Here is a 22,469-nt window from a genome sequence, read left to right as displayed (position 1 = left end):
GTTATTATAATCATTAACATTACGATGGTTACCATTAACACTATTATAAATATCTGTACCATTTTTCATTTAGTCTATAGCAACATTACCTTCACTGTCTGTACCTCTGTGTGTATATTGTGTAGGCTGCCTCCCTCCCCTCTCTCTCTCCTTACATCCCTCTCTTTTTCTCTCTCTCTCTCTCTTTTTCTCTCTCTCTCTCTCTCTCTCCCCTTCACCCCAACCGGTCGAGGCAGATGGCCGCCCACCCTGAGCCATGGTTCTGCTCGAGGTTTCTGCCTCTTAAAAGGAAGTTTTTCCTTGCCTCTGTCGCCTAGTGCTTGCTCTTGGTGGGAACTGTTGGGCTTCTGTAAATATCATCATAGAGTACGGTCTAGACCTGCTCTTTTATGAAAAGCGCTGTGAGATAACTGTTGTTGTGATTTGGCGCTATATAAATAAAACTGAATTGAATTGAATAGACGGGTTTTTTTCTGAATATGTCCTTCTTTTACAGAATTGATTGGACAGATGAAGGCTCTTCTTCCTTTCATGAAAAAGATGATGGAGATAAAGATGACAGCTCTGATGAAGAGGATCTTCCACCCACTTGTATACGGTGTGTTATCGGTCAATCTTTACTCTGCTATTGTTCTGTGATGCCAGCTTTTATTCAAATCTTTATACATATGCCTTCATGTTGTGCCTCAACAGAATGGGTGGAGCATTAAAGAAAGCACCATCGATCGATCGACTTCCAGTTATTGGAACGGGCAAGGCAGCGCATGACCAGCCTGCACGTGAAGACCCTCCTGATGAGGCTTCTCCCTGTGATCAGGACCCTGTTTTCCCATCCCCACAGCATGTCCTTTGTGAAGATGACATCGTTGGTGCCAGAGCTTCAATAGTATACGAGGACTGCTTGAGACAGCTGGCTACATTTCTGATCCTGCCTGTGAAAAAATGTACAGGCCGTTTAAAGACTGGTGTGGTGTGTGACTGTGTTGCCCCCTTTGAGATCAACATCACTTCCAAGGGCACAGCAACGAGTGTCGAATGGGTAAGTCCTGACAGTCGCAGCGTATCATAACTGTAAATTCCCATTAAAACACATTTGTAGTGAAAGCCAGTGCTGTACATGCCAAATGCAATCCTGCCTTTTCTTGGACTTTCAGATCTGTCCCAATGGACACAGCTTGTGGAGGTGGAATTCCCAGCCTGTAATGAAGTGTGGGACGCAAGCTGGAGATTTTCTCTTGTCCACCAACATTTTGTTGTCTGGCAACGACAATGCGAAGGTCGCCCTCTTGTTCAAGTTCATGAACATGGGGATGGTGAAGAAGAACACCTTCGTGTCCATTCAGGACGCTTACTGTGTGGACACAGGGAAGACCTTCTGGGAAGAGAGGAGGACTGAGGCCCTCAGTGGCCTTCAGGGGAAAGATGTTGTGGTCCTAGGTGCGTAGCTGAAACTTTACCATGTTATGCAGGTATTGAAGACATTAGGCAGTGTGACTGTATGTAAGCAGCTAACTCATATTTTATTTTTTATTTTTTATTTATATTACTTTTTTTTCAGCGGATGGCAGAAATGACTCTCCAGGCCATTGTGCACATTACTGCAGCTACGCCAACATGGAGAATGACACCAAGGAGATCATTCATGTAGCCACCATCAACAAGCAGCAGACATCCTGCAACTCTGTCGTCTTGGAGAAGGAGGGTTTTATCGAGACTATGGACAAGCTTACATCAGAGATAAAGCAAGTGGAGATGTGCACAGGTGCTAATGCCCAGATCACAGCCCTTATGAGTAAGTTGTCATCTGATATAATGTACGAATACTTGTGTTGAAAAGGTTATTAAAATTAGAGCCCAACCAATATGGATCTCTGAGGGCCGATGTCCTTATTAAAGTGAAAAAAAAAACGATTTATTAGCCGATATTTTGATTTAGAAAATGATTTGGATAGCAGACCCCTTTTCTGTAACTACACTACAATATACTACAATAGAAGGGGCCGATATTGAAAGCAGTTCTCTTTCAACCATTCGCTCGGTATCTCACTGCGGGGTACATCCCTCTGTTTAGTCCTCAGAAGCCCAATACCAATACGCCAGCCCTACTGGCTGGTGTATAGGCAGAAATGCGGGGTTTTCAGTGAGAAGTCTGCTGCCTCCATACAGCTAACAGTAGCTACTTTGTTAGCTTGTTGCCAAACAGTAACACCAAGTACCTTAGCCCAGGCTGAACTGCAGGAACAGATGACTGGTTGTGGGAGGAAATCTGTGTTATTACTGACCACTGCCTCCACATCACCAAGTACGCTGTCCAGTCAGCAGGGAGGGCTATGTCCACCATGATTGCCCAAGAGCGAGCTCGTTGGCTTAACCTCTCCGACCTGTCTGACAAGCAAAAGCGTGACATCCTGGATGAGGGTGTGGACCCTAACGGGGTGTTTGGCACTGCTGTTGCTACCATGCAAAAGTGTATGTCTGACAAGCACTCTTGTGTCTCAAATCATAAAGTTACCTCCAGTGCATCAAGGCAGAGCCAATGCGGCTTCTACTCAAGGTATTTTCTCGTGCCAAAGAAGGGAGGGCAGGGCTCTGCCCAATCCTCGACCTACAGGCCCTAAACAGGCACTTCAGGTCATACAAGTTCAAAATGCTGATGCACACTGCCCTGCTACATTTTGTGCGCACTCATTTTGTTGCTTTTGCGTCACCTCGAGGACATATGGTTCAGGGTGAATCTGGAGAAGAGCATGCTCATTCCCAGTCAGAGAGTCTCTTTCATCGGTCTGACCCTGGACTCGGTCTCCTTCAGAGCCAACCTGTCAGCGGGGAGGGAGGAAGCACTTTCTGTGTGCCTGGCCCTCTTTCGCAGGGGGAAGTTGTTGACCTTCAGGATTTGCCTTCGGCTGCTGGCTCTGATGGCATTAGCAAAAGTGGCCGTCCCCCTGGGACGCTTTTCAACGCTGGGTGGCGTCCCTCAGCCTGGACCGCTCGCACCGTGGGCATTGTCATGTTAGACTGTGTGGTGGCACTTCTTCCGTGGAAACTCCCCAGATTTCTGACATGGGGTTCCAGTGGGACCCGTCATGGCCAGGAAGGACAGATGCATCGCTGCAGGAGTGGGGTGCCACCCACGAGGGCAGGTTTGTGAATGGAGTGTGGTCTCCCCAACTTCGTTTCGCATAGATTTGTAAGCCTCGAGGGAGAACACTAAGTGTCCCATGTTCTCCCTGAGGGATCGGGATGCACCAATGGGATGGACGCGCTGACACACGAGTGGCCGCGGTTCTGCTCTATGCATTTCCGCCTCTGGCCCTGATTCCGCCCACACTGGCCAGAGTGCAGGAGCAGGGATTGTCACTCATCCTGATAACCCCTCATTGGCTCCTGTACCGCCAACCATGGCCTTTCACTCTACGCAGGGACCTCCTTTCACAGGCATGGGGGGAGATATTTCATCCTCACCCGGAGCGGTTGATGTTCTAGGTTTGGCCCGTGAAAGGTTGAACCTGGATAGAATGTCATCACAACCATTCAGAATGCTAGGGCTTCTTCTACCAGGTCACTATATGGTGCCAAATGGCATGTGTTTGAGTACTGCTGTTTGAAGTCACAGGAAGTGCCTTTCCAGTGCTCGGTGCCAGTGATTCTCAGTTTTCTACTGGGCTTACTGGATAAGGGCAAAGCCTTTTCAACAGTTAAGGTGCACTTAGCTGCTATTGCGGCATGTCATGTGGGTTTTGGTGGTAAGGCTGTGGGGCAACATCCCCTTGTCAGCCGTTTTATGAAGGGCGCCTTGCCGTCTCGACCAGTGTCCAAACAGCTCGCCCTGTCGTGGGACTTGTCGACTGTTTTGGATGCGCTGTCTCAACCCCCCTTTGAGCCTTTGGATCAAGTTGATCTGAATGTGCTCCCGCTTAAGACAGCTCTTTTGTTGGCCCTAGCATCTGCTAAGCGGTTTAGGTACTGGCAAGCCTATCTCAGGAGGAGGCAGCCCAGGTTGGTCTGCGTGCTCACTCTACATCCTGGGCCCTGTTTAGAGGTGTGTCTATCCAAGATATATGCTTGGCGGCCAGTTGGTCTTCACCTCATACCTTTTGCGAGGTTGTGAAGCAAGGAAGAGCTTATTTTGAGCTTATGACACTGCATCATCCCTTTTATAAGGAGAGTACGTCCCTCCTCCTGATGCAGTCGTCACAACTGCCAGCCAGTGGGACTGGCGTATTGGTATTGGGCTTCTGAGGACTACTCAGAGGGACTCATGTTATCAGAGAACTGGGGTTACCTCTGTAACCTAAAGTTCTGTATGTGGGCTGTAAAGCCTTTTCCTGAATGTATTATGAAAAATAAGCCTTAGATTACAGTCTTAACGGAACATGTAAACACTTGCCTATCAATAAATATTTGCTGCTAGAAGGTGCAACATTTTTAGACATCTGTAAATGCAGAGAGAGTGAGAGAGAACAGGCGTAACGACCTGTAACTTTGAGATTTCGCACTTAAATTTGACATTTGAAAGAGGAGCTAGATAACTTTGTTTGGCAGCTCACGTTTATTTACTTGTCCCCTCTGGTTTAATAATTTCTGCCTGGACTTCACGTCCGATCCCCAAGCCAACCTGACAGAGCTTGAGCTGTTTTGCAAGGAAGAAGGGAGAAAAATTGCAGTGTCCAGATGTGCCAACCTGATACATACATCCACACAGACTCCGTGCTGTAATTGTAGCCAAAGGTGCATTTACTAAATACTGACCTGAAGGGAGTGAATATTAATGCAGTCATCTTCTTTACCTTATTTATTTTTTATTAATTAACATTAGTTTGTAAAAATCTGTTTTCACTTTGATATTAAAGATTTTTTCTTTTTTTCTTGTCAAAAAAGCCAAATTATATTGATCATGATTTCATGTATAAAAGAAACAAAAGGGTGAAACATCCAAGGGGGGTGAATACATTTTATAGGCATTGTATATTTACAATACGTTAAACGCTATAGTTTAAGTGCTCATTAACATTAGCGCTCCTACTGATAAACATGGCTGGCTGATAAATTGGTTGGGCTATAATTGATATATTGTAGTAAAATTAAATGCTTCCCCACTTCACAGACCCAGATGAAGGCAGATACAAGGATTTTGGAATTCATCACACGTGGCATGGTGCCAAGAACCTGGTCAAACAAATAGCTGCTGTAAGTTGAATAAGTGGCTTATGTTATTGTCTAAAGTATGTATTCATCATAAAGTGACATCAGAGTGTTTTCATTTCTCTCTTAGTTGTCTTACTATGTCAGCTGTTGATTGTCTTTTATTATTATTATTTTTATTGTTTGTTTGTTTGTATTTGTTTGTTGTTGTTTTTCTCCTCCCCAAGCCCCCCTCCCCGTTCTATTGCAGGTTTCGTTGCTTTCCGCAATTGGTGTTTCCCTCTGCTATTCCTTGTTGTCCCAACCTTCCATCCCCCTTCTCTTCCAGGTGTTGTCCTCTCTCTGTGCTGTCTGTTTGTGCGATGTTTGTGCCCCCCTATCCCCATGTCTGCCCCCCTGTCCGGCCCGGTGACAAATCAATAGATAATTAATTAAATAAATAATAAAACAGACAAAGGAGTATATTAATACTCTCTTGTTAAAGTAAAATCTGTCTGGCACAATATGGTATCCAGCTCATCATACTCTATACCAGGCTGCTGGGCAGGACAGGTTTTTTATTTTAAAAATGACATCATGGGTATTTAACTATGTGCCATTGCTGGCTGATAGTACGTACCTTTTCATTCCAATCAAAGACAACAAAAGTTGATTTCTCTGCTTGCCCCCTCCTCTCTGGCTAAAGGTGTGCTAATCATTGAAATCATCTGGTGTTATCTTTTGTTGGGATTAATGTGTTTTTACACTCAGCCCTCCATGAATATGCTTAAATATCCATGTCCCACTTTATTATGTATGTTTTTGTTTTGCTCCTGAAGGCAGCAAAAAAAAAGACAGGTTGTCCTCCTCATCTGGCTTAAAGACACAAACCGTTTTTGATGGTGTATAAAAGCTAATATAACCAAGCAGTTCTTTAGAAGCACATCATATATGTGTGTGTGTGTGTGTGTGTGTGTGTATATATGTATGTATGTATGTATGTATGTATGTGTGTATATATATATATATATATATATATATATATATATATATATATAAAAAGGGGGTTGAGATTCCATTAAGAACATAACAGACTTATTATACTCCACTGCTAACTCTTTCCATACCTTTACTTCATTCAGATCACAATGTGAAAAATACAATTTAAAAAGACTTTGTGTGACATTAGAATTTTTTGTATGTGTGTGTATATATATATATATATATAGTGTGTGTGTGTGTCTCCTAGTAAGTTCATTCATTTTGTTAAGAAAATTTTTTTTATAGTGCTGTTTTGTGTATTTTCGCAGGCACCTTGGGTTGACATCATTCACCATGTATGTGACAGTCATACCTCAACTAATGGAAGGTGTCAACATGGGCACCTGGACGAAACACCTGGAAAGGCGTTGCTCCAGAAAGACTCCAGGTGCCACAAAGCTTTAGTGGACATCGTTCTCAATAAGTGTTGGATGAAGGATGTGCATAAATACCTGCGCTTCAGGTAAAGTTACATGTTTCACACAGATGTAAATACTGACTGTTTGTGCTTATTTTATATTTTTTATAAATATATATTTATATATATTTTCAATCAGATCAGCTGCAGACCAAGAGGCATTCCAGAATCAGATACTGATGTATGTCAGCAAGCGATCCACCTTCAGTCCCCCACTTTATGAGTCAAAAGTTCTGCTTTCTGCTCTGGACTATAACTTCCACCAGAACCGACCAACAATGAAAACAGCAGAAGGCAAAGAGATGTACGTTTTACACTAATATTCGTTTTCCCATTTACAATCAATGTTTTGTATGAAAGTACATCATGGATCTGTAGCTAACTGATGTTGAATGGTTAAAATTTGTGTAATTACAGTTTCAGAAGGCTGCACAAGAAAAACAGCAGAAGACACAGGTTATACGCCCTGAAATCTGAAAAAAACTACTCATATATCTCTGAGCTGCAAGCAAGGATTGTAAAGAGGAGAATCACAAGTGGAGTGGGGATGCCTCGAAAGAAGTCAGGTAAGACTATTTTCTTCCAGGCCTGAAGTTGATGATGACTCGACTTCATCCTGCTGTCGTCATCTGATCAGACAGCACATGTCGTTCTGGAGGGCCATTTAAAATCAACGCAGTTGGTCATTTAATCTGGAAAACTTGTTGAAGCAAAATTCTGTAAAACACTTTTGAAGTCTACCTCACTACTTGCCATTGATGGTGTGCTAATATTTGTTTAGGGAACTCCATTTTTCACATTATAGATAAGTTTGTTTTACATTTCTATTTTTTTTATTTGTTCCGTGGAAAATGGTTGCCAAAAATGTTGCTGTGTGTTTCAGTGTTGCCTGCAGATATCCAGCAGCTGTTGGTGATTAAAGAAGAGGTTCCCTCTGAGTGGAGCCTCAGTCTGGACCAGGAGGACCCAGAGCCCCTGCACATAAAAGAAGAACAGGAGGAACTCTGGACCAGTCAGGAGGGAGAGCAGCTTAATGGACTGGAGGAGGCTGATATCACCAGGTTCCCATTCACTGCTGTTACTGTGAAGAGTGAAGATGAGGAAGAGAAATCTCTGTCTTCACAGCTTCATCAAAGCCAAACTGAGGACAACAGAGAGACAGAGCCTTCAGCCAGCAGCTCAGCTACACAGATGAAAAGAGAAACTGATGGAGGATCAGAACCTGCTGGGAACCTTGATCCAGATAGTCATTTACAACCAGATACTGATGAAAAAGCTTCAGACACTGAAGTCAGTGAAAATGACTGGCAAGAACCTTTGTCAGATTCTGAAGCTGAAAGTGAAGACAGTGACAATGGTTGGAAGAAGACCAGAGCACCTGAGTCAGGTGTAAATGCTCTGAAATATAAGGAAGCTCCTGTAAGTGATGCAGGATGTAATGCTGGGAAAGAATCCTTTAGCTGCTTTGAATGTGATAAACAATATCACTATAAGGGGTCTCTTCAGAGACACATGGTGTGTCATTCAGAAAAAAGGTCCTCCAACCGTCTGGTTAATAAGAAATGTTTCAGAATGAAGGAAAATGTAGATTCACAGATGAGAGTCCACACAGGAGAGAAACGATTTGGCTGTGATGTTTGTGGTAAAACATTTAACCAGCATCCACATCTTATTAGACACACGAGAGTGCACACAGGAGAGAAACCATTTGGCTGTGATGTTTGTGGTAAAAGATTTACAGTCCAGGGAGCTCTGAACAGACACATGAGAGTCCACACAGGGGAGAAACCATTTGGCTGTGATGTTTGTGGTAAAAGATTTAACCAGCATCCACATCTTATTAGACACACGAGAGTGCACACAGGAGAGAAACCATTTGGCTGTGATGTTTGTGGGAAGAGATTTACAGATCAGGGAAATCTCAAGCAACACATGAGAGTCCACACAGGAGAGAAACCATTTGGTTGTGACGTTTGTGGGGAAAGATTTACAAAAAAGTTAACTCTTAGGAAACACAAGAGCATCCACACAGGGGAGAAACTATTTGGCTGTGATATTTGTGGGGGGAGATTTACAAAACAGTTAACTCTCAAGAGACACATGAGCGTCCACCCTGGAGAGAAACCATTTGTCTGTGATGTTTGTGGAAATAGATTTAACCAGCAAGCACATCTTAAGAGACACAGGAGCGTCCACACAGGAGAGAAACCATTTGTCTGTGATGTTTGTGGGAAGAGCTTTGCAGATCAGGGAAATTTCAATAGACACATGAGAGTGCACACAGGAGAGAAACGATTTGGCTGTGATGTTTGTGGGATGAGATTTAAACTGCGTCCACATCTTAAGAGACATATTGGGCAGCATTTCCCACACATAGACTTTAGTTAGGTGGGGCACCCAGGTATATTTGGTGACCTATTTTAGCGTTCTGCAGAAAAACAGTTGTTATCTATAGGCGCTTTTCGACCAAAAGTACCAGGGATAAAGCGATGCACAGGCATTATTATTTGTAACCATGATCCATGAGCAACATTTATTAATGAACATCAGATTTGACTGTAATATAATGAAAAACTACAGGCTTGCTTGACCATTAAAGCTTTTTTGTGGGGGAGTATAATGAAGAGACACACGATAAAGTCTGTTTTAGCACATTTAATAGTAGCAAAACAAACTGGATAAAGCCATAAAGTTCTTAAAATAACTCCAGCACAGAGAAAGCAACACAAAAATGAAATTGCGACAGTTTGGAAGGTTATTAAAACATTTCCAGCCGACAAGAGCTGCAGGACTCACGTCTGTGTTGCCTGAGTGTCAGAAGAATGTGATGTTTAACGAGCTTAATTACCTGCTGTAATCAGCTGTTACGCTTGTTTTGGAGAGGAGGAGACAGACTTTGGCTCTGTGTAAAAACCTCCTGACTGATGAAAACTTAAAACAACAACTCAGGACCCAGTGTTTAGCGTAAACACACCACTGCACGCTGGCTGCTATTTCCAATATATTTAACGCAGCTTATTACGCTACAATGACACGCTGGATATTTTACAAGCACGGACCACTAAAAGCCACAGTGAACACACCAGTGCAGATGTCATTTGTTAGCTACCAGGTTGGTTTTGTTTTCATAGCCTACGTCATTAACAAGCCTCCTCCACATGCGGCGCACCTGCTGCTGTAAACTGAATTGCAGTTGGAACAATCCAGCACACGAGTTCTGTGTCTTCTTGGCGATTTTATAAAATATACTGCTGATGGAGAAAGTCAACAGAGCACACACTTACAGGGGGGAGGGATACAGAAAGAGGCGGGACAGACCACTTTGCAGCAGAGTTTTGTCCGTACACAGACTGACACCTCCAAATATGTATAAAGAAAGGATTTTGGTTAAAATGCTGCTTACTCTCGAATGAAGCCACCTATGTAGACAAGTCATTGACACAAAGTTATTCCAAATGTTCTCTTTATCAAAGTTGTTTGTAAAGGAGAGGGAAGGTAACAAATGTTTTCCAAACATCTTCTGATCTTTGTGGTATTGTGATGGAGGAAATAAAGATCCAGTCATCTAAAGTTCTGGATTGCATTGCAGTGTAATAGATGGAAGAGGAGACCTTTATAGTGGACTTGACTTCTGATTTTGTATCTTTTTAAAATCTATATAAACAGAAAGTGATTTTATCAATGTGGGTTTGTGATTATTTCTTGGTTTGTTACTGACACTTTGGTAACACTTTATTTTGCAGGTCTCATATTTTTGTAAAATTTCCTAGAAATTAATCAATATGTAACTTTAAACTCCAGGAAGGTTCCAGGAAATGGATGATTGTTATTATAGGGAAAGTGGAGACAGTACTTAATTGCCAGAGCCAATAAACTGCTAATGTAACTTTTTTGATAATTGTCTTAATACCCAGTAATAAGTAAAGTAATACAGTATCTCAGAAGAGTGAGTACACCCCTCACAAATTTAGTATATATTTGATTATATCTTTTCATGTGATGTTGAAGAAACACTGAAGAAATGACACTTTGCTACAATTTAATGTAGTGAGTGTACAGCTTGTATAACAGTGTAAATTTGCTGTCCCCTCAAAATAACATCACACAGCCATTAATCTCTAAACTGCTGGCAACAAAAGTAAGTACCCCACTAAGTGAATTCTTTTCCAGCACTGCCTTAACCAGGGTACCCCCAGGATTCTCAAAGTTAAATTTAAGTCTTTTTAAGTCATGTTTAATACCACCTAGGATGAAATTTAATGCCAACTTCACTGCCGTATAATTGAAATCTGTATGAATTTTAAGGCAGAGAAAATTATTTACGAAATTACCTCAATTCAATAAAACATTTTATTATAATACATTCATATTTAATACACAATAGCTTTTCGGGGTGTGGTTGTACTCTGATAACAAAATGAATCAAGTCACTTTGTGTTAAAGTGGTGGGGACGGGTTCAGATTAGGGGTGTGATGATACACTTAGCTCACATGCACTATTCACAATATTGGGTTCACAAGAACAACACTTTATTAGATGAAATATTCAATGCTGAAATATACTGAACCAAATTCTAAACGCAACACGAGCTGAACTGAAAGATCTAAGACTTTCTTTATGTACACAAAAGGCCTATTTCTCTGTCCACAAATTGTCAAAATCAGTGGTAGTGAGCACTTCTTTTGCCGAGATAATTCATCCACCTCACAGGTGTGGCATATCAAGATGCTGATCAGACAGCATGGGTATTGCACAGGTGTGCCTTAGGCTGGCCACAATAAAAGGCCTTAGGCTGGCCACAATAAAAGGCCACTAGAAAATGTACAGTTCCATCACACAGCACAATGCCACAGATGTTGCAAGTTTGAGTTTTGAGCACTGACGGGCTGAACCCCCCTCACCCTCGGCACTGTGTAAATTTAACCAGCACCGCTGAAAAAGCTTATTAGGACTTGGCTGTTCACTTTCCCTGGTCAGTACATTTAGTTTTAAGACTGTTCGCAAGACAAACTTATCAGCCCGGTTAAAATTACAGTTAACATGAGTTACAGTTGCACCTAGCTAAGCAAGCTAGCTAGCTCCGCACACGGCCGTTAGCTCCGCCGTATCGTCACTTCCGGGCACTTCCTGGTTGCAAAAACTCGACATGGCAGCGCCCTAACGACCAAACTCGAGGCTTCAAAACGGCAGTCCACAGACCAACAGGTGACATCACGATGGACTACGTCCATTTCTTATATACAGTCTATGGTTTAAACATTAATGTGTGTGATGTTATTTTGAGGGGACAGCAAATTTACACTGTTATACAAGCTGTACACTCACTACTTTACTTTGGTTTGGGGTTTTCAGGTTTTATTTTGTTTTTTTTGGTTCCATGTTTTGTGTTTCTATTGTTTTGCCTTGTATAATTTTTGATGATTTTATGTTTGGTCTAGTACTGTTTTCACCATCCCCTGTCATGTACTAATTCATGTCTTAGTGTCATACCTGCTTGCGCTCCAGCGGCAGCCACCCACCTGTTTCCTGTGCAGCTAGCGCCCTGGCAGCTAGCCACCTGCCTGATCTTCTGCCTGCCTCCCCTGGGAAAGGGGATTCATAGCAGGCTAAGGACACTGGGACTATGACTCTCCTGGCTTTCTTTTCCATGAAAGCCAGGGAGTCAGAAATGGCACAGACAGCTAAAGTAAGGCTTACCAGCATGAAGGCTAGTCTTCCCCTGGGTTCCCCGTCTGAACCACCTCCGGAGAGGCCGTTGTTGATCTGATCGAAGCCTGTTCCTGACTCTCCGTCGGTGGTCCAACTGGCACCTGCTCCTGATTCTCTGTCAGTGGCCTGACTGGCTCCTACTAAGCTGTTCAGCTGCTGCTGTCCCCACATCATGCTGTCAAGCCGCAGCAAGTCCCTGTCTCTACCAGGCAACAGCAGCCTCCAGACCTTGCTGAGCCACAACAGACCCCTGACACCCCTGAGCTTCCTGCCTCAGAAACTCCCTGACTATAACTGCTGTTGCTTAACTGCTCCTACCCTTGGACTCTGAAAAGCAGCTAGCTCTGGTTTCCCCTGGGCTACAGCAGACTCCAGCTCTGGAGTCACTGCTGTCTCCAGTTCCCCTGGCTCAACTGGCTTCTAGCCCAACAGCACCGTCACCAGTTAACAGTCCAGCTCTTGACCTCCAGTCCACATACCCAAACGCCTGTCTCCAGCCTTGCTGCACTGTTGGTGGCTCTCAGTCCAGTTGTACAGTCATCAGCCTCCAGTTCTACTGTCCAGTTGCCGGTAGCAAGCCCAGCTGCCCAGTTGTCTGTCCAGTCGCCTCTGGTTCCCTGTTCTACTGGTTCCCTGCTGGCTTTCAGTCCTGCTCTACCCCCTGAAGGTCTTTGCCTTCATCGCCGGCCACCCGCTCGACCTCAGGAGAGGCCTTGCCTTCATTGTTGTTCATTCTCGTCACAGGCCTCCTGCTTTTTGATCGAAAATGTGAGGGGTGTACTTACTTTGATTCTGGAATTCATCTAGCTGATCTGATTGAACAAAAATATATTTATGTAATTTTAAAAATAAGCACACCTGCAGCGTTAATCATGGCTCAAACATGGCTCATGACATGAACATTTAACATTCAGCTCAATAGTCAAGGGTTTGTTTTTAGCTTTACACCATTATTAGCTAAAGCCAATGGCATTTCACACTACTTCAATTAGCCTTGTGGCTAGCGGACTTTCCCTCTCCTCACAGCTCAACAAATGACATGTATAATTCATACTATTACTCACCGCTGGTTTAAATCACTGCCTCTCCCGACAGAACACCACAGTTGAATTTCGGTCTGCATTCATGTTGTTTATACAGAGCAGCTGACCTTAGAGACAGCAACAAGCTAGCAAATGATGTCATCAGAAGGCGACGTCCCATGTTCTTCGAATGAGTCCAAGTGAAACGAGTCTATTTTCACTCTACCAGCGGAAAGTTTGTTTCAAAACTTGTGTAGAACTCAGATCAACAAATTGCAAATGCTTTTTTAAATAATTTATCATTTAAAACTGGACTCTCAAATGCCTATTTGAAAGTTGTAAACGTTAGGATCACAAATTATGTTTATTTGTAAATTTTGTATATATATATATATAAAAAAATATAGATATTTCTTTTATTTGTGGAGTTTGTGTATTTGCAGATCTGTTTTTTTTGGAGTTGATTTTTTTGAGTTTACAAATCTTAATTTTGTGGAAAGTGTTTTATTTTTACAGATTACACACTTGCACACGGAACACTCATCTGTAATACAAATAATAATGAAACAAAATTAACTCCATAGAAAACTTTCTTTGAACTTCTAAACATAGATAGCTTCAGTAGGCAGCATTTTAACCACAATACTTCTTTATACATATTTTAAAATAAATACAAGAGAAAGACAAAAACAAAATACAACAAAACACTGCTGCTGCACAACTGCTGTGGTTCTTACCAATGGGCTTGGTAAATAATTTCTATCCTGTGTGGACTATCACGTGTGTCTTAAGATGTATCAGCTGGTTAAATCTTTTACCACACACGTCACAGCCAAATGGTTTCTCTCCTGTGTGGAGTCTCATGTGTGTCTTAAGATTTACCTGTACTGTAAATTTCTTACCACAAATATCACAGCCAAATGGTCTCTCTCCTGAATGAACTCTAATGTGTCGCTTAAGCTGTATCTGCTGGTTAAATCTTTTACCACAAACATCACAACCAAATGGTTTCTCCCCTGTGTGGACTCTCATGTGTGTCTTAAGATTCCACTGTTCTCTAAATTTCTTACCACAAACATCACAGCCACATGGTTTCTCTCCTGAATGAACTCTCATGTGTTCCTTAAGATGTATCTGCTGGTTAAATCTTTTACTACAAACATCACAGCCAAATGGTTTCTCTCCTGTGTGGAGTCTCATGTGTGTCTTAAGATTTACCTGTACGGAAAATTTCTTCCCACAAAGATCACAGCCAAATGGTTTCTCTCCTGTGTGGACTCTTGTGTGTTTCTTAAGTTGTATGTGCTGGTTAAAGCGTTTACCACAAAGATCACAGCCAAATGGCTTCTCTCCAGTGTGGCATCTCATGTGTGTCTTGAGATTCCCCTGTTCTTTAAATTTCTTACCACAAACATCACAGCCAAATTTTTTCTCTCCTGTGGGGCCTCTCATCTGTGAATCTACATTTTCCTTCACTCTGAAACATTTCTTATTATCCACACGGTTGGAGGACCTTTTTCCTGAATGACACATAATGTGTTTCTGAAGAGACCCCTTATAGTGATATTGTTTACCACATTCAGGGCAACTAAATGATTCTTTCCCAGCATTACATCCTGCATCACTTACAGGAGCTTCCTTATATTTCAGAGCATTTACACCTGACTCAGGTGCTCTGGTCTCCTTCCAACCATTGTCACTGTCTTCAGTTTCAGCTTCAGAATCTGACAAAGGTTCTTGCCAGTCATTATCACTGACTTCAGTGTTTGAAGCTTTTTCATCAGTATCTGGTTGTAAATGACTATCTGGATCAAGGTTCCCAGCAGGTTCTGATCCTCCATCAGTTTCTGTTTTTATCTGCGTAGCTGAGCTTCTGGCTGAAGGCTCTGCCTCTCTGTTGTCCTCAGTTTGGCTTTGATGAAGCTGTGGAGACAGAGGTTTCTCTTCCTCATCTTCACTCTTCACAGTAACAGCAGTGAATGGGAAACTGGTGATATCAGCCTCCTCCAGTCCAGTAAGCTGCTCTCCCTCCTGACTGGTCCAGAGTTCCTCCTGTTCTTCTTTTATCTGTAGGGGCTCTGGGTCCTCCTGGTCCAGACTGGGGCTCCACTCAGTGGGAACCTCTTCTTTAATCACCAACAGCTTCTGGACATCTGCAGGCAACACTGAAACACACAGCAAAAATTGTTGGCAGCCATTTTCTAGGAAACTAATACAGTGCATCAAACCAGTTAATACACCCCTCACATTTTTGTAAACATTTGATTATATCTTTTCATATGACAACACTGAAGAAATGACACTTTGCTACAATGTAAAGTAGTGAGTGTACAAGTTGTATAACAGTGTAAATTTGCTGTCCCCTCAAAATAACACATCACACAGCTATAAATGTATTAATCTCTAAACTGCTGGAAACAAAACTGAGTACACCCCTAAGTGAAAATGTCCAAATTGGGCCCGAAGTGTCAATATTTTATGTAGCCACCATTATATTCCAGCACTGCCTTAACCCTCTTGGGGCTGGAGGTCACCAGAACTTCACAGGTTGCCACTGGAGTCCTCTTCCACACTTCTCCAAAGTCATTGCAGACAACCAAAACAACCCTAAAGTCCTCTTCTCAACAATTGATCGCTTAATTAACCCAGTTTTAACAAAATCTAACAGCATGTCAACAAACTCCAAATGTGAAGACTTTGCACTCCACTTCAGAAGTAAAACAGACACAATTAGATCAAATATATCACTACATCAGCGGGTACATTTTAATAAAGTGGATCCTATATTTACATCTGGGGAAACATTATATGCATAGTTTTGACCTGGTTGACGCTGACATGCTTTGTAAAATTGTTACTCTACTGAAACCAAAAACTTGCCGGTTAGATCCTATCCCCTCTTCTCTTTTTAAAAACACATTGGGCCTGATTTACTAAAGGTTTGCGTAAGAAAAAACGTGTGCCAACTTGATATCACCAGCAAATTAGCTGATCCACTAATAGTGTGCACACAGAATGACATCTTTCAAAAGCGAAAGATAGCACCTGTTGTTAATTTAGTACTTTTGCCTTTATGAATATGCAATTTGGGACGTCACATGCAAATACATTTATTTACTACACACAACGTGATCTACCAAGCCTAAACGCTATTTCACTTGAGTGCAACAGCCTCTATATTTAATACGTTTGATTGTTGCTTGTTGCATTAACATTCATTCCAATAAAGCAAATTTTGTTTCGACCTGGCTTCTTTTCTCCTTGAGATGGAAGAATTTAGAAAGTAGCGTGGCGCTGCGGAGAACCCCCAGCTGCAGTAGTGCATGGATCACATGTAAAATTCACCAACTGTTCACAGCGTGCCGGTGGTAATAGCAACACAACCCATTCTAGGTATCGAAGAAGGAATGGGCCGTTGGGGCGTACAGGGACAGGAAATCGCGGAGCGACCAGGCACAGTGCGGACGGTCGGTGATTGTTCCCTCTGGCTGGATGAAGCACGATCTGCTGGCATTTCCTGCCGTCTGGGTCATTCCAGCACACTGTATCTGTTTCTGCTGCCGTTTCCCAAAGCAGTTTTTCCCAGGCGTTTTGTCCTAAGTACTTGGTGCAATCTCAGGCAGGATGGGCAGGTACATACGATTTCCACATAATCGGGATGCACTGAACGAAACAAACGAAGGGTTTTACTCAGTGGCTGCTTTCCCTCCTGACTCTCCATGGCGGAAACCATTAAAACAGGTAAAACCCTCATTTAACTTTAACTTTTATTGAGAAAGCATGTTGACATATGAAGTACATCACGTTGCTTTACCATTTTTAACTTTATTACAGGAACATCAGAACTCAGGTGTGGGTGGCGGGGTAACCAAATTACTTCAATATTATTTATGTTATTCATTTAAACTTTCAATCTGTGCACAATTATTAAGACGCAGCAGTGTTTACAAAAAATCTGATCTAACAGGCATAACATATTCCGTCCACTTGGACCATATCCTACAGAAAGTGTCCCTCTGCACTTTGAGTGAAAAGGACAGCTTCTCCATTGTGTAGATCTCTTGCACAATGTTTATCCAGTCCTCAGTTGTTGGTGGTTCTGGTTTGAGCCATCTCCTCGTTAGAGCCTTTTTACTTGCTACCAATAAGATGTATAGAAGTTTCTTGTCCTTCAAGTCCAGTTTATCCATTCATATATTACTTAGCAAAACCCTCATTTAAATACTCCCACCTCCATTGTGTTGTCATCTACGCAATAATTCTGAGTAAATCACCCATAACAGGTATTAAAATTGCACGTGCAATTTTTTAGAATGCACAGGTAATTTAGTACTCTTTATTCGGGATGTTAGTAAATCGGACCCATTATGACTTTTTACTACCTTTTCTACGGACCATCGTGAACCATTCCCTACAGATGGGCGTTTTCCCTACTGCCTTTAAAACTGTTATGATGAAGCCCTTTCTGAAGAAGAAGAATTTAGATGCTACAGTACTCAATAACTACAGACCGTAATCCAGTCTGCCATTCCAAAAGTAAAATTTTAGAGAAAGTTGTTTTTAAATCAACTGAGTAATTTTATTAACTCCCACAATATTTATGATAAATACCAGTCTGGTTTTCGAACTAATCACAGTACTGAGACAGCATTAGTAAGAATTGTTAATGATCTTAAATGGAACGTGGATATGAAGAAACCATCAATATTAATGCTACTTGATCAAAGTGCAGCTTTTGATACAGTAGATCACTCAATTATTTTAAACAGACTGCACAATCTGATTGGCCTCTCAGGTACTGTTTTTAATTGGTTCTGATCATCCAGGGCTTAATTTTAGGCCCTACCCTTTTTAATCTGTACATGCTGCCGCTTGCAGACGTCATCAGGAGCCACGGCATCAAGTTTCACAGTTATGCCGATGACACCCAGCTCTAAAATACCCTTTTTAACAGTTTTCCAAACATACAGTCATAGATGGCAGAACATTTTCTGCAGCTCAATTAGAACAAAACAGAAGTATTGGTCATTGGTTCGGAATCTCAGACAGAGAAACTCAAAATTAAACTGCGAATGCTGGCACTAAATCCCTGAGATAAGGTGAAAAAAACTGGGACTTATCTTTGACTGAGATCTCAGTTTTGAGTCATATTAGAAATATTTCTAAGACTGCTTTTTATCATCTCAAGAACATTGCTAGAGTACGACCCTTTCTCTCTCAAGCAAATACAGAGACAATCCAGGATTGATTACTTTAACACTCTGCTTTCTGGTCTTCCTAAAAATAAAATCTCTAAACTGCAGCTGCTTCAAAAAGCTGCTGCACGTCTTTTGACCTGTTTAAAGGCAAATTAAACACATACCTATTTAACCAAGCTTTTAACTGAGCTGTAATTATTTGATTTAGTTTAAACGTTATTTATTTATTATAATTTTATTGTTGATGGGCTACTTTTCTAGTGCTTTTTGTTCAGGGGTCCTGGGGCTTTAGTGTTTCGGGGGTGGCGGGGATTGATGTTTGGGCTTGATCTTCTGATTTTTCCAGGTTCTTATTTGTGGTTGCAGGGTTGGGCTTATGGGCATTATATGGGGTGGTACTATTACATTACTGTAGTTTTTAACCTATTGTTTTTAAATGAGTCTGTAGTGTGAAGCTCTTTATGTTACATGTATTTGTATGAAAAGTGCTATATAAATAAAGATTGATGGATCTTCTACTCCTCCATGACGACATCACGGAGCTGGTGGATGTTAGAGACCTTGCGCTCCTCCACTTTCCGTTTGAGGATGCCCCACAGATGCTCAATAGGGCTTAGGTCTGGAGACATGGTTGGTCAGTCCATCACCTTTACCATCAGCTTCTTTAGTGAGGCGTCCCTGCTCAGTTTCAGGGTCTTGGCAATCTTCTTATAGCCTCGGCCATCTTGATGTAGAGCAACCATTCTTTTTTCAGATCCTCACAGAGTTCTTTACCATGAGGCGCCATGTTAAACTTCCAGTAACCAGTATGAGGAAGTGTGAGAGCAGTAACACCAAATTTACCACACCTGAGTCACATGACACCGGGGAAGGAAAATGGCCAATATGACATTTTCACTTGGGGATGTACTCACTTTTGTTGCCAGTGGTTTAGACATTAATGGCTGTGTGATGTGTTATTTTGAGGGGAAAGCAAATTTACACTGTTATACAAGCTGCACACTCACTACTTTACATTGTAGCAAAGTGTCATTTCTTCAGTGTCATCACATGAAAAGATATAATCAAATATTTACAAAAATGTGACAACAAAGTCATACCTGTCTTCCTTCTAGGCATCCCCTCTCCACTTGTGATTCTCCTCTTTAGAATCCTTGCTTGCAGCTCGGAGATGATTTTTTCAGATTTCAGGGCATATAAGTTGTATCTTCTGCTGTTTTTTTTGTTCAGCCTTCTTCGGTGGAAGTTATAGTCCAGAGCAGAAAGCAGAACTTTTGCCTCATAAACTGGGGGACTGAAGGTGAAGCGCTTGCTGACATACATCAATACATGATTCTGAAATGCCTCTAGGTCTGCAGTTGATCTGATTTAAAAAAAACAAATAAAACATTTATATAATTTAACAAAAAAAAACCACAAATAGTCATAATGTACATCTGTGTGAAACATGTATACACTTTACCTGAAGCGCAGGTATTTATGCACATCCTTCAGCCAACGCTTACTGAGAACAATGTCCACTAAAGCTTTGTGGCACCTGGAGTCTTTCTGGATCCACGCCTTTCTTTCTTTCAGGTACCCATGTTGACACCTTCCATTAGTCCAGGTGGAAGTGTCACAAACATGTTGAGTGATGCCAAGCCACAGTGCCTTTGAAAAACAGAACAGCACTATTAAATGATCCATCATATGGAAATGAAAAAACAGACGAAGATGAAAAATATACAATTGCAAGAAAAAGTATGTAAGCCATTTATTACCTGGCTTTACGTATAAATTGGTAATAAAATGTGATCTGATCTTTATCTAGATCACAAAAATAGACAAAAACAACCTGCTTCAACAATACCACACAAACAATTATCTACAAACACTATGAGTGCAACAGGAAAAATGTACTGGTGGTGTAGGCTAATAGTGTAATAATTACAACAATTATTGTTTTGTGGATTTTTTCACAAAAAAACAAACAAAAAAAAACCTGATTTGAAAACTTTCCTTTGTCAATTTAATTTAAAATTAAAAATGTTATTATTAATAGTTAGCTCAAAGGAAATGGCTAGTCCCACAACTCTCCCTCTCCCCTCCCTCTCTCTCTCTCTCAGGCTGAGCCACCTGCACTGTACTTGCAAATCCTCATATGGATCCTCTTTATGTGAGAAAACAGTCAGGGCGGGGTATCCAGGTGGACCCTTAGGCAAGGTCCTTAATGCTACTTGCCTACCACCAGGGCAACCTGATGACAAATGGGCTACTGGAACAAGACATTCATGGACTAGAGCAGAAAATATGGATCTGATGCTACTATACTAGCAATTTTGGTGAGAGGGGTTAATGCAGAGACTGTGGGATATATGGATGCTTCGAAACCCATCATCAACACTGACAAAAAAAACAACTCCTAGCTCAGTGTTCTAACATCCGCAAACGGGACCCAACCAGAATGGGTAACCCAAGGACTGACAGTCCTGATCATGAAGGATCCCCAGAAGTCAACAATCCCATCCAACTACCGGCCAATTACCTGCCTCTGCACAACATGGAAGCTCCTGTCAGGCATCGTAGCGGCTAAGATGAGTAGGCACATGGCTCAATACATGGACAGGGCCCAAAAGGGAAAGGGCAGTAATACCAGGGGTGCCAAGCACCAGCTACTGGTTGATAGAGCAGTCACTCGAGACTGCAAGACCAGGCAACTACTACAAGAAAGCCTACGACTCAATGCCACATACATGGATACTGGAATGCTTGGAAATTTAAAAGATCAACAAGACACTAATAGCCTTCATCAAGAACTCAATGGGCTGTGGAAAACAAGTCTGGAAGCCAACTCTAAGCCAACTGCACAAGTCACTATCAAGCGCAGCATATACCAAGGTGATGCACTATCCCCACTGCTCTTCTGCATAGGCCTGGCACCCCCTTAGCCAGATCATCACAAAGACTGGTAACGGATACCAGTTCCAAAGTGGAACAATCAGTCACCTCCTCTACATGGATGACATCAAGCTGTATGCCAGAAATGAGCGAGACACTACCAGGATCTACAGCAACGACATTCCAATGTCACTGCTGTAGATCCTGGTAGTCGTTTGGACTGGACAAGTGTGGTCACATGGTATCAAAAAGAGGGAAAATGATCAGAACCAAGGGGGTTGAACTACCAGAAGGCCACAATGCAGATGTTCAGGACAGCTACAAATACTTTAAGGGGTGCCGCAGGCTAACGGAAACCATGAGGAACCAGCAAGGAAGTCCGCTACAGCCAAATACCAACAGAGAGTGAAGGAGGTCGTGAAAAGTCAGCTGAATGGGAAAAACAAGATCCGAGCCATCAACACATACGCCCTGCCAGTCATCAGATACCCCGCTGGTATAATAAACTGGCCAAAGCAGGAGATAGAGGCCACTGACATAAAGACAAGAAAGCTCCTCACAATGAATGGAGGGTTTCACCCCAAATCCAGCACCCTGAAAGTGTACACCAAGTGTAGCGAGGGAGGCCCGAGGGCTAGTGAGTGTCAAGACCACTGTCCAGGATGAAACAACGAAGATCCAGGAGTACATCAGGAAGATGTACCCTTAGTGAATACCTCAGGCAGCAGAAACCCGAGGGTGAGGACAAGGAAGACGAAGAAACTTCATGGAGGGACAAGCCGCTGCACGGAATGTAGCACAGACAAATAGAAGAAGTGGCTGATATCAAGAAATCCTACCAGTGGCTGGAAAAGGCTGGACTGAAGGACAGCACAGAAGCACTAATCATGGCGGCACAAGAACAGGCACTCAGTACAAGATCAATAGAGGCTGGGGTCTACCACACCAGGCAGGACCCCAGGTGTAGACTGTGCAAGGAGGCCTCTGAGACAGTACAGCACATAACAGCAGGGTGTAAGATGCAGGCAGGAAGTGCGTACATGGAACGCCATAACCAGGTAGCTGTCATAGTGTACAGGAAC

The 22,469-nt window shown here is 42.3% G+C and overlaps 2 protein-coding genes across 4 annotated transcripts in view; one reads left to right on the top strand and one right to left on the bottom strand.

Annotated features, from left to right (window-relative positions):
- LOC123982843 overlaps positions 1–10,248 on the top strand; it is a 15,249-nt gene extending 5,001 nt beyond the window's left edge. The window contains exons 2-10 of one of the 2 annotated variants that reach the window (XM_046068733.1): positions 497–598; positions 694–1,039; positions 1,155–1,437; positions 1,559–1,792; positions 5,105–5,187; positions 6,432–6,625; positions 6,720–6,884; positions 6,998–7,146; positions 7,464–10,248. In XM_046068733.1, coding sequence (XP_045924689.1) covers positions 497–598; positions 694–1,039; positions 1,155–1,437; positions 1,559–1,792; positions 5,105–5,187; positions 6,432–6,625; positions 6,720–6,884; positions 6,998–7,146; positions 7,464–8,968 — 3,061 coding nt within the window. In that variant the 3' untranslated portion in view covers positions 8,969–10,248. The remainder of the gene's footprint in view (positions 1–496; positions 599–693; positions 1,040–1,154; positions 1,438–1,558; positions 1,793–5,104; positions 5,188–6,431; positions 6,626–6,719; positions 6,885–6,997; positions 7,147–7,463) is intronic. The other variant, XM_046068734.1, reaches the window with a different exon arrangement.
- Positions 10,249–13,800: 3,552 nt separating this feature from the next.
- LOC123982851 (zinc finger protein 502-like) overlaps positions 13,801–22,469 on the bottom strand; it is a 441,737-nt gene continuing 433,068 nt past the window's right edge. For both annotated transcript variants that reach the window (XM_046068755.1, XM_046068756.1), the window contains exons 4-6: positions 19,973–20,160; positions 19,611–19,873; positions 13,801–15,477 (exon numbers count right to left, since the gene is read on the bottom strand). In XM_046068755.1, the coding sequence (XP_045924711.1) occupies positions 14,072–15,477; positions 19,611–19,873; positions 19,973–20,160 (1,857 nt within the window). In that variant the 3' untranslated portion in view covers positions 13,801–14,071. The remainder of the gene's footprint in view (positions 15,478–19,610; positions 19,874–19,972; positions 20,161–22,469) is intronic.

The sequence above is a fragment of the Micropterus dolomieu genome, linkage group LG14 (genome assembly GCF_021292245.1).
Source record: "Micropterus dolomieu isolate WLL.071019.BEF.003 ecotype Adirondacks linkage group LG14, ASM2129224v1, whole genome shotgun sequence".
NCBI lineage: Eukaryota > Metazoa > Chordata > Actinopteri > Centrarchiformes > Centrarchidae > Micropterus > Micropterus dolomieu.
Note: the sequence above shows the minus strand (reverse complement) of the source record. Positions and strands in the feature narration are given on the sequence as shown.